This window comes from Mustela putorius, unplaced genomic scaffold (assembly GCF_011764305.1).
Source record: "Mustela putorius furo isolate JIRA1106 unplaced genomic scaffold, ASM1176430v1.1 tig00003898_pilon_pilon_pilon, whole genome shotgun sequence".
Taxonomy (NCBI): Eukaryota; Metazoa; Chordata; class Mammalia; order Carnivora; family Mustelidae; genus Mustela; species Mustela putorius.
Genome location: NW_025422047.1, coordinates 9168148 through 9180445, shown reverse-complemented (window position 1 = coordinate 9180445; position 12298 = coordinate 9168148). Strand labels below are relative to the sequence as shown.

General features: G+C 45.0%; 2 protein-coding genes across 4 annotated transcripts in view; both read right to left on the bottom strand.

The window, feature by feature from the left end:
• CAPN3 (calpain 3) overlaps positions 1 to 6938 on the bottom strand; it is a 49656-nt gene extending 42718 nt beyond the window's left edge. For all 3 annotated transcript variants that reach the window (XM_004751191.3, XM_004751192.3, XM_004751194.3), the window contains exon 1: positions 6339 to 6938. In XM_004751191.3, coding sequence (XP_004751248.1) covers positions 6339 to 6647 — 309 coding nt within the window. In that variant the 5' untranslated portion in view covers positions 6648 to 6938. The remainder of the gene's footprint in view (positions 1 to 6338) is intronic.
• Positions 6939 to 10091: 3153 nt separating this feature from the next.
• Positions 10092 to 10772, bottom strand: LOC101678630 (40S ribosomal protein S7). Its single transcript, XM_013055450.2, has one exon. It carries the CDS (start codon positions 10705 to 10707, stop codon positions 10123 to 10125), a length of 585 nt encoding a protein of 194 aa, XP_012910904.1. The 5' UTR covers positions 10708 to 10772; the 3' UTR covers positions 10092 to 10122.
• Positions 10773 to 12298: the final 1526 nt, after the last annotated feature.

The following is a 12298-nucleotide window of genomic DNA, read 5'->3' as shown; positions in this document are numbered from 1 at the left end:
ATAATAAACTTCTAAAAGTTGTGATGGTGATTATTTAGACTTGAAGTTGGGATGAATATGGTAAAGGAAGTGTCAGCTACTTCTTCTTTTTGTTTTGGTTTTTTAAGTTTTGATCTTAATTCCAGTTAACATACAGTGTAATGTTAGTTTCAGGTGTATGGTATTGTGATTTCACAATTCCACACATCACCTGGTATTCATCACAATTGTCCTCCTTAATCCCCACCACCTATTTTACCCATCCCCCACCCACCTCCCCTCTGGTAGCCCCCAGTCTGTTTTGATAATTAAGAATCTGTTTCTTAGGGGCGCCTGGGTGGCTCAGTGGGTTAAGCCGCTGCCTTCGGCTCAGGTCATGATCTCAGGGTCCTGGGTTCGAGTCCCGCATCAGGCTCTCTGCTCAGCAGGGAGCCTGCTTCCTCCTCTCTCTCTCTGCCTGCCTCTCTGCCTACTTGTGATCTCTCTCTGTCAAATAAATAAAATCTTAAAAAAAAATCTGTTTCTTAATTTGTCTCTTTTTTCCCCCATTTGCTGATTTGTTTCTTAAATTCCACATACGAATGAAATCATATGGCATTTGTCTTTCTCTGACTTATTTCACTTAGCATTATACTCTCTAGCTCTATCCATGTTGCAAATTGTAAGAGTTGATTCTTTTTTAATGCTAGAATAATATTCCATTGCATATATACCCCACTTCTTCTTTTTCCATTCATCTATGGAGGGACACTTGGGTTGCTTCCATTTCTTGGCTACTGTAAATAATGCTGTTATAAACATAGGGGTGCATGTATCCCTTTGAATTAGTGTTTTTGTATTCTTTGGGTAAATATTCAGTAGTGTGATTGTTGGGTCATTGGGCAGTTCTATTTTTAACTTTCTGAGTAAGCTCATACTGTTTTCCCCAGTGGCTGCACCATGTGTCAGCTTCTCCTAAGCAGGGCACTCTCCAGGTGTTAGCTGGGGCTCACAGATTCTCAGAAATCTGGAACTCCCACTTCATAGCCTCTGAGAGGAGAGAGCCTCTTCCCCCCACCAGCGTTCAGGGGGTTTCAGGCAGTGTGCTTCTGTACACCTCTCTCCTTCCCCACTACTGTGCTTTCCACACTCTGGTTTCTGGGTGTGCTGGCTCATCCTGTCTGTGTAACTGAAGGTATTAACTTCCTCCCTTTACCAGTAAATTACTTTTTACTTGCCTCAGGCTTTTCACAAGTTCGTGAGTAAAGAAGTCTTTGGGTGGCAGGGCACCTGGGTGGCTCAGTTGGTTAAGCATCTGCCTACAGTTCAGGTCATGATCCCAGGATCCTGGGATGGAGTCCCACATCGGGTTCCCTACTCAGGAGGGAATCTGCTTCTCCATCTCCTTCTGCCTCTCCCACCGTTTGTGCTTTCTCACTTGCTTTCTTACAAATAAATTAATAAAATCTTAAAAAAAAAAAAGATGTATTTGGGTATCAGGTCAAGTGGAGGGATGACCCTAGGGTATGTGGCCTCTTGCCCTGTTGCTTCCCCCCCATCCCACTCTGGTTTCTGTTCTGACTCCTTCTGTCTTGTAAATAAATTAGCATTTTTTTCTTTTATTCCCCCCACTAAACAACCATCATGTCCACCTCCAGAGAGAAATTATTCTTTCTGTAATTATTAGAATCTTCCCAATTTTTCTTTAAGAGTTCTCTTCATGAAGAGAAAAGCTAGAATCTGTCATGCTAAGGATTCATATTTTGTTAAGGACACTTCGCTAAGTATCTATAAAAAAAAAAAAATCAAGGGCGCCTGAGTGGCTCAGTGGGTTAAAGCCTCTGCCTTCGGCTCAGGTCCTGGGATTGAGCCCCACATCGGGCTCTCTGCTTAGTGGGGAGCCTGCTTCCCCCCCACCTCTGCCTGCCTCTCTACCTACTTGTGATCTCTGTCAAATAAGTAAATAAAATCTTTAAAAAAAAATCAAAGGTAATTTTGTAGTGGTGACAAGACCTGACTTGAAAAATGTAATGATTTATTTATTATTTTTGCTATTTTAAAATTTTTATTTATTTAAGTAATATCTACACCCAGTATGGGCCTCAAACTCATGACCCTGAGGTCAAGGGTCACATATTCTTCCAATGGAGCCAGCCAGGTGCCCCTATTTATTATTATTATTATTTTTATTGAAATATAATTAACATACAGTGTTATATGAATATCAGCTTACAACATAATGATTCAACAATTCTATACATTCCTCAATGTTACCTCATTAAGTGTCGTCACCATCTGTTACCAAACAACAATATTACAATCTTATTAACGATCTTCCCTATGTTGTACTTTTCATCTCCATGATTTACTTATTTTTTAATTTTATAAGTTTTACTTATTTTACCTCTTAATCTCTTTTTATCTATTTCACTCATCCCCCAACCCACTTTCCTCCTGGTAACCACCAGTTTGTTGTCTGTATTTAAGACCCTTTTTGTTTGTGTGTCTCTTTATTTCTTTGTTTGTTCATTTGTTTTGTTTCTTAGATTCCACAGTTGAGGGAAATCATTTGGTATTTCTCTTTCTATGTCTGACTTATTTCACTTAGCTTTATACTCTCTAGGTCCATCCACATTGTGCAAATGGGAAGATGTCATTCTTTTTTATGGCTGAGTAATATTCCTCTGTGTGTGTGTGTGTATGTGTGTGTGTGTATACACTTGGGTTGCCTCCATAACTTGGCTATTGTAAATAATATGCAGTAAACATAGGGGTGCATATATCTTTTTGAATTAGTGTTTTTGTTTTCTTTGGATAAATACTTAGTAGTGGAATTACTGGATCATAATGTATTTCTCTTTTTAATTTTTTGAGGAAGCTCCATACTGTTTTCCACAGTGACTGTACCAATTTACAATCCCACCAACAGTGCACAAGTGTTCCTTTTTCTCCACATCCTTGCCAACAACTGTTATTTCCATGTCTTTTTGATTCTAGCTGTTCTAACAAAGTGATATTTCATTGGTTTTGATTTGCATTTCTCTGATGAAATTGGGCAAGAGTAATCAGTTTCCCAGAGGCCCTATTCTAGAAGCCATTCTCTTCTCTCAAAGGGTTTGTAATCAAGAAAATTTGGCTCAACAACTGGAAAGTGTTGTATGGTTTGCTTTTGGATTCCAGAAATAGATCATAGAAGGAAGGCCAAAAGGAATCAGTTTGGCCTGGAGACTCAGTGCATGAAGCTCTCTAGTAGAGGAGGAAAAGCAGTGAGGCAGTATTGGTGAGTGAGTGAGAAGAGATTATGGGTGTGCCTGGGCAGGTGGCCTGGCTGTCCCCTCTTTGAAGAGGGAAATGCTGAAAATACAGCTTCATCTTAACTAGAATTTTAGCTGGCTTGAATAGTTCTCCCCTTATCACCACCACCACCACCACCACCACCATCCAATTGTAATATGTAATGATTGCAAAGAAATATTCACATTGGCTTTCAGTGATTCTGTGCCTCAGAGAATAAAAACAGGAAGGGCCTCTCCTAGGACACAGTCTCTGTTTCAGACTGCTTAAACCTGGTAAAGTTTATGATGTATAAGGAATGCATGGGAAACTTACATCTCCAAGAAGTGCTTCTGGAATCATTTCAGTGTTTGAATTGCAATCAACTTGTGTGGTTGCCCTTTCTGGCCCTTAATCACTTCACTTGTACGTGAGGGGGTATTGGTGGTGGGAGCACAGGTTGAAACAGACAGGTCTTCTGGTGCCCCCAATGTCACACTAGCAATGATAGCATAAATTTTAGGACTGACTTAGCACCTAGAGCATAATAGACCCTTACATTGTTCTTATTAATATGCAAGTCTAGCTTTTAAGACTAAAATCCATTCATAATTTCACTAAAAACAGCATTTGTAAGGGTTCCCCCCCCACAGTTGTATTAGAAAAGGTTTTTAGGGGGTACCTGGGTGGCTCAATCAGCTAGTGTCCAATTCAAGTTCTTGATCTCAGGGTCATGAATTCAAGCCCTGCGTTGGTTTCCATGCTGGGCATGGAGCCTACTTAAAAAAAAAAAAAAGATTCTAGGAACACCCCCTCCCTCTTCTCCCCTCCACTGCCTTGGAGTGCTGGGCTGCCCTTATCTCTTGATGCTCAGCACCCTCGGCTGTGGGTTTTCATTCATCTCCGATTACCCGCTGGGGGCCTGGCCCTTTCCTGGCAAACAGGTCTGGAGATGACCAGGAATGGTTCTTGTTCTCAGCAGATGGGGAACAGATGTGTGAAAGCTTGAAAGAAGTGATAACTGAGCAGTGGAGAGAGGGTGAGGGGAGCAGATCAGATAAAAACAAGAAGATCATTCCAGACAGAGAGCATAAACAAAGGCCTTGAGGTACAGGATCTGGGAAAAACAAAGCAGCTGAATGCATCAGGCTCCAGAGGAAAGGGTGAAAATGACATGGACAGGTAGGCTGGGGCCAGCATGGGAGGGCTTGTAGCTCATCTAAGGAGTTTGGACTTATCCTGAAGCATGCAGGGAGGGGAGAAGAGTGTTATTGAAGATACTCCAACAGGGATGTGACAGGTCCCAGTTCTCTGGCAGCAGAGCAGTGACTGGGCTGCAGAATGAAGCTCTTGCTAGTCCTTTCTTCCAAACTGAGGGTCCTCAGGGCAGTCACAGGCCTTACCACAGAATTGTTAGGAGTGGAAAGGAACCTCGGGGAACACATAGGGTGAGTACAGCATTGGACATTTGATCTCAGGTTAGGAAAAAAAAAAAAAAAAAACATGGCTAATCAATGGCACCAGGTCCCAGAGTAACTTGATTAAGCTAATGAATAGCACTGGGCCTCAATTTTAGTGATCTCCTGGGGGTAGGGGGTGGTGTCAGTTTTCTCCCTGAATGGGGTTAGCTCCCCTTGCCTTCTGATCCCATAGCAACTGAATATTCTCTATTGACAGCCTTCCCTTAAAGATTCTGGAGTCCAGGAGAGCAGGAATTTTTATCTATCTTTCTTTTTAAAAAATATTTATTTATTGGGGCACCTGGGTGGGTTAGTGGGTTAAGTCTCTGCCTTCGGCTCAGGTCATGATCTCAGGGTCCTGGAATCGAGCCCTACATTGGGCTCTCTGCTCAGCAGGGCTCTGCTTCCCCCTCTCTCTGCCTGCCTATCTGCCTACTGTGGTCTCACTCTCTCTCTGTCAAGTAAATAAATAAAATCTTTCTAAATTTATTTATTTATTTATTTGGGAGGGAGAGGGGGCAGAGGGCGGGTGGATCTCAAGCAGACTTCCCGCTGAGAGTGGAGCCCAGTGCTGTGGGGCTCCATCCCAGGACCCTGTCTGTGATCATGACCTTAGCAGAAATCAAGATCAAGCTTAACCGACTGAGCCACCCAGGTGCCCCAATTTTTGTCTGTCTTGTTCACTGCTGTCTCCCCAGTTGCCCACTTTCTGGCTCTAGCAGATACCCCCAAATTCCTTGAATTAAGAATAAGAGTTGGGGCGCCTGGGTGGCTCAGTGGGTTAAAGCCTCTGCCTTCGGCTCAGGTCATGATCCCAGAGTCCTGGGATCGAGCCCCACATCGGGCTCTCTACTCGGCAGAAAGCCTGCTTCCTCCTCTCTCTCTCTGTCTGCCTCTCTGCCTACTTGTGATCTCTGTCAATTAAATAAATAAACAAAATCTTAAAAAAAAACCAAGAAGAGTCATATGGGAGGTCTGATCAGAGAAGGGAGTGGGGGGATAGGATTTTCCATCTGATCACAGTAAATGAAACCTGGAGGCTGGAAGAGTTACCTAAAGAGAAGGGGTTTTAATCCAGGCTATCATGCCATCTCTGGATGTACTTCCCTCAGTGTGCCTTTCTCATTTGTGGGGTGAGGTATGTGGACAAAAATGATTACTAGGATTTCTCCTTCTCACCCTAACATTTTATGCGAGGAAAACAGGTCTTTGCCAGCTACTCCCCTCTTCCCAGGGCTTCTGTGTTGCAGAAAGTCATGGCTATTGACAAAGTAAGGGACAACCTCATGATTTTAGCCCAAGAAATGGAAGGACTCTTAGAGACTTGTTCTGAGAAAAAGGTATTTACTTTTATAGGATGAATTATACTGGGTTCCCATTATACAAAGCAAGGTGTTTTTCAGAAAAAGAGATGAACAGAGTGAGAACGGACTCCGCTTCTAAGGACGGGGGACTGCCGGCCTGCAGCCAGAAACCTTCCTCCTCCTGCCCATGCGCACTGCGGACCTCCTGCCCAAGCGCGCTCTGGACCTCCTGCCCATGCGCGCTCTGGACCTCCTGCCCATGCGCACTGTGGAGCTGCGGGAAGGTGCTGCTGAGGGCCAGGACTTCTCTGAGGGAAAAAAGCCAAGTGTTTGAGCTACTCACCGGAGGTCTCTTCCAGATGAACTGGATGGGGAATTTCTGGCTGTAAAAGAGAGAGGTCTCATCGGGTGGAAACTCAGGATCCAGATAAAGAACCTTCTTTTCCAGACATTTCTTGTGAAGCTGCTCAAATGTCTTCTCTTTAACTCCAATAATGGGGAAATTGCGGCTGATGATGGCCGAATAGATGCCGCTTGGGTTTGTGCCCCCGGCCTCCGTGGTCTTACCTTCGCCTGGCGGGGGAATCGGCCCCGGGGACCTGGGCTCAGCCCCCGTCCGTGGGGCCACAGATGGGCTAATGACAGTTGGCATGGCAGGCAAATTGGGGAAAAAAAGGTTTTGTTTTTTAAAGAAAACAAGGTACAGCTCCCTGCAGGGGAAGAAAGCAATGGCCAAGGGGAAGTTGGAGTGATTCTGTCATCTGAGAGAAAAACGTCCACATCCACATTCGGAGCTATAGCCCGTCAGAAGGTCATCCAGCTTCTGTCCATCCTTAAAGCCGAGTGGTGATCCCGAAGTCGGAGGTTTCCCGAGGCAGGAGACAGGAGGATTTCTGGGGGCTCCTGCCGGCAGCTAGCCTGCCAGAGGGAGAGGCAGAGGGGAGAGAGAGGGTTGTGTTTCAGGGGCCTGGAGAAGCTTGAGCCAGGAAAACTAAAAATAGACATGAAGGAAGAAGAGGAGTATGAGAGCCAGGGAGGCTCCCGGCAGCCAGACGACGCATGAGGTGAGAAGGACCCTGCTGGGGACGTTTCCCCGTGGTCATTGAGTGCTGGTGTCGTCGGGAGGCGGAAAGGGCATATTTGAGGAGGTTGGACGCCGAAAAGTAGCAAAAAAACTGCTCATGCGTTATTGAGTCGGGACATGGACTTTGTCCACCCATCAGCCCCCAGATGAATGGAGAGCAGTACTGAGAAAAAAGGTAGCCAGGGTGAAAGTGAGATCCTGAATTCTGGGGGAATATTCTAGACATGGTTGAGAACACAATTTTTACTTTCTAAAACTCTAGGATATCAGAACATTATTCAGCTGGATTTGCATCTCTTACAGAATGTTATGGTGTCAGCGTTTGGTGGAGCTGTCTGGGTGGAAAATGCTGCTCAGCAGAGTCCCCAGTTGAGAAGAATGTCTGTCTCTTTCTTGCCCACTTGACCTAGACACCTCTTGTCTCTCCCCACCCCCCAAATAAACACTGGACCAAATTTGCTACAAAAAGTGCACTTGAGTAGACCGTGCAGACACACCACATTAGACAACTGGGTCAGAAGTGGAATTGGTTACTGAATTGGGTTCCCTTTTGAGTCCCAGGGGAGGTCATTCCAAAAGAATTGGTTTCAGGGAACGGAACTGCCTGCCTGGCTTCCGCTTTGTGTTGAACCCATGGTAGCTACTGCCTGGACTGTCAGATGGCTACATTCCACTTGTGGCTCAGTGGCCGCTGGTCCTAGACTTGTAGCCCTGCCTCTTCCCACGTGACCAGTCTCACCAGCCGAAGGCTAGAGCTATAAGAGGAGGTGGGGAGTGACTGCTGAACTAGGGAGGATTACCAGGCTCATGATCACTGGGGCTACAGCTTTAAGGAGACCTATGTCTGGAGCTGCTGCATGTGGGGACCCTCAGCTTGTCCTCCTGTTCCCTAGGACCAGGAAATGCCCAAGGACCTTTACTACTACTCTTGGAGAGGCAGGATAGGGGAGGGCAGCCTTAAGGCTGATTGTGTGGGTTCAAAGTCTGGGCATCCTGCTTGCTGGCTGTGCCTGTTTAACTTTAGGTGAGTTACTTCTTCTTTTTTTCCTATGGCTCAGTTTTCTCACTTATAAAGTGGGTATGTGGATAGTCAGTCTGCTATTGAGTTATCATAAAAATTAAACAACTTGGGGCCCCTGGGTGGTTCAGTGGGTTGAGGCCTTCAGCTTGGGTCATGATCCCAGGGTCCTGGGATCGAGCCCCACATCGGGCTCCCTGCTCAGCGGTGAGCCTGCTTCCCCCTCTCACTCTCTGCCTGCCTCTCTGCCTACTTGTGATCTCTGTCAAATAAATAAATAAAATCTTAAAAAAAATTAAACAACTTAATTATGTAAAACATTTAAAATAATGCCAGGATTGTCTTAAGCACTCAATAAACGTTGTTAGAGGTGACCTAAATTTAACATTACTTTGGGGTTAAATCAGGCTGGATTAGAGTCACTCATTCGTGCAGACCGGCATTCAGTTTATGAGCATTTACTGAATATCTCTTGTGAGTCAGGCCTGGGATAGGTGTGAGCCGCTCAGGATCACATGGTCACAGTGTTTCCAATCGGAGCATGCCTATCTGCCTACACTAAAAAAGCCTCTAAAAAGACTGACTTCCTATCCTCAAACTCACCCCTACGGTGGAAAGGAGATTGGGGGAAGTTTCCTTTCTTAACCCTCAAACATTTGAGCCCCAGCCTATTGCTCTATACCATCTTTAATCTCATTGCTCTCACCCACATTTTATTGTTTAAGCTTATAAATGAGCTTCCTGTTTGCCCTACAGGACAGTAAGTTCCGTGAAGGTGGGATCTGAGTCCCCAGTCCACTCTCAGGGTTAAGCACATAGAAAGCTTTTAATAAATGTGTTGTCTGTCTGTTGAATGAATTTTCCCAATGTAAGGAGAAATTTCTTACCCTTCTTTCGGTTTTGCTAATGCAATCAAAGTTATCTTGGCTGATTTGCCCTTGGGGGAGGAGCCATCTCTGGGCCACACACCCGCTGACTTTTCTTTCCTTGGCCATCTCACTAAGTAATTTAGTAACTAAGATGAATGTGTGATAAAATGAGTCTATTGTTGCAACCAGATGGAAATATCAAAAGTGCAGAGTGCAAGGTGCTCTTCATTTTGCTTTTTTTTTTTTTATCAGTTGCTGTGGATAAAACCTCTCTATTAGCAGGTCTGAAAACAAGGTTTATTCCGAGGGTGTGGAAACTCATGCTATCAGGGAGAAACCCAATCTGAGCCCTAGAACAAAGGACAGAGAATGAGCATATGAACAGCTGCACATTTCAATTCCCAGAAGTCTCTTCAAGGATAGAGAACTAGTTTTTATAACATATTTCAGCCAACAGCATGCAGTATCTGTGACTGGAATGGTTTCTCTCAACACCGATAGACCCAGTTAATGGCTTCATAACACTGTCTTTTCCATCGATAAATCTTCCTTTGATTCAACTCTATTGGAAGCAATGCATTTGCTTCTAACACCCATCATTCATTAAGTTCCTACTGTGAGCTAGCCACTGCACATAGTTTTCAAAACTTTTTTTTTTTAAAGTTCTGTATGTCTTTTACCACAATAAAAAATTCAGTGAGAACACCACTTTCCCCCATTTTTCTCTATCACGCCGCTTCCAAGGAACCGTTCCTGGCCCGATTTCAGGTGCTTCTGAACCCTGGACTTCTAGGCAGGCTTCCCGGGAGACCCAGCATCCGATTCTCCTAGAGCGCGGCACAGGGACTAGGAGGCTGGCTACGTTATCGGATCGTTCACACCTCTGGTACCTGTGTGATCCTTCGGTTGAACTTGTCCAAGTGCCAATACTCAGCCACCTGGGCCAGTGTCCTAGGACTGTGCCCAGTACAACAACCCTGGATCGAAGTCTATCTCTCCCATGCATCAGACTGCCTGGTACATCCCACAGGCACCCTCTCTGTTCAAAATCTTCCAGCCTACGCAGGGAGCTGCTGGCTATACGACGACATCGCTCAACTCTTGAAAATCACGCCTCAAACCGAATACTGTCAAAGTTTTATTTAATCATTTTTGCTCACAACTGAAACTCGGGGAACTCAAAGTTAACATCCTTGCCTGTGAGCTTCTTATAGACACCAGAAAAAGTTTCAACCTTGTGCTCCACGTTGTTCTGCTGCGCTTTATCCAAATGGACCTTGATGAGCCGGCTGCCGTCCAGTTTCACACGGATTCTCTTGCCCACAATCTCGCTTGGGAACACCAAGTCCTCCAGGATCGCGTCATGCACAGCTGTCAGAGTGCGGCTCCTGGGGCGCTTCTGCTTGTTTTTGGTGCGGCTTTTCCGGGTGGGCTTCGGCAGAATCCTCCTTTGCGCGATGAAGACCACGTGCTTCCCGCTGAACTTCTTCTCCAGCTCGCGCACCAGCCGCACCTGGATCTTCTGGAACGACTTCAGCTGCGGGACGGGGACGAAGATGATGATCGCCTTCCGGCCGCCGCCGACCTCGATCTCCTTGGCGGCCGTGATGTTGAGCTCCCGCAGCTGCGCCTTCAGGTCGGAGTTCATCTCCAGCTCCAGCAGCGCCTGGGAGATGCCGGACTCGAACTCGTCCGGCTTCTCGCCGTTGGGCTTCACGATCTTCGCGCTCGAACTGAACATGGCTGCTTCTCCTTGCTGAGAACGCCGGCCTAGGAAGAGGCCTGAGTCTCGCAAGAGCTCCTCAAATCCCCTCAAAACTTTTTAATTTTAATTTTAGATTTACAAAAGAGTTGCAAGGTCGTACAGAGTTTCTGTATGCCTTTCACCCAGCTTCCCCTAATGTTTACACCTTACATAACCATGGTATAACTATCAAATCTAAGAAATTAATGTTGGTAAAATACTATTAAGTAAACTACAAAAGACATATTTGATTTCTTTTTACAATGGTTTTGTTTTTTCTTCTGTTATGATTCAGGATGCTGCACTGTGTTTAATTGTTACGTCTCCTCAGTATCTTCCCATCTCTGCTGGTTCCAGTTTTTGTCTCTCGGGACTTGGGACTTGTGAAGAGTACTTGGCAGGCATGCTGTGGAATGTTTCTCAACTTGAGTTTGATGTTTTTCATTTGATTAGACTGAGTTATGGATTTGAGGAAAGAATATCACAAGGTCTTGGGGCACCTGGGTGGCTCAGTGGGTTAAGCCGCTGCCTTCAGCTCAGGTCATGATCTCAGGGTCCTGGGATCCAGCCCCACATCGGGCTCTTTGCTCAGCAGGGAACCTGCTTCCTCCTCTCTCTCTGCCTGTCTCTCTGCCTGCTTGTAATCTCTCTCTGTCAAATAAATAAATAAAATCTTAAAAAAAAAAAAAGAATATCACAAGGTCATATGCCTTCTCATTTGGGGATACATGGTAGAGATGTGTTTTATCACAGGTGGCATCAATCTTGATCACGGGGCTGAAGTGGTATCCACCAGTTTCTCCAAAGTAAAGTTATTCATTTTTCCTTTCCACACATATAGTGTTACAGGATTGCCGTGTTCTTGTCTCATGGAATTGAAGAATGAATCAAGGACACAAAAGGGTGAAATGAAGTGAGTTTGTTAAATGAAGGGGGGAACAGAAAAGAGAAAAAAAGCTCTCTAGAGTGAGAGGGGTCTCGAATGGCTTGCCATTGTGGGCTTTCACTGGCAGTCTTTTTGAGAACTGACTAGGAAACTTAAATCTTCTTGATGTCTCTACCACTGAGCACTATGTTTACTTTTTCTTTGAAGCTTTGTAATTTTCAGTGGCCTAGCTGTAGCTGTTATAGAGATAGATAGCTTGTCTCTGATAAACGAGATAAACGAGGTAGTCTCATTAATCTCATTATATTCACTTACCTCTGGTTTTGTATGCCTTAATATTTTCCACATCTGGGATTTTTATGAACCTGAATTCCTAGCCCCCTATTTGAGGCTAGGAATAGCCCCCTATGTAGGCTAGCTGCCTACCTATCTCTCCCCACCTAGCTCTAGCTGTCCTTTACGAAGTAAGATACATACTTTTCTTTTCTCAAGTAGGCTCCATGTCCAGTGTGGAGCCCAACATGGGGCTTGAACTCATGGTCCTGAGATCAATACCTAAGTTGAGATCAAGAGTCGGTGCCCCCACACAGAGTATTTTAAATCTGTATGAGCACCTTGTGGATTTGATTGGCACTATTTTACATGAGGAAACTTGAGACATCTGCTGTAATTTTACAGTGAAGTCATGGAAAGCTCACAGAA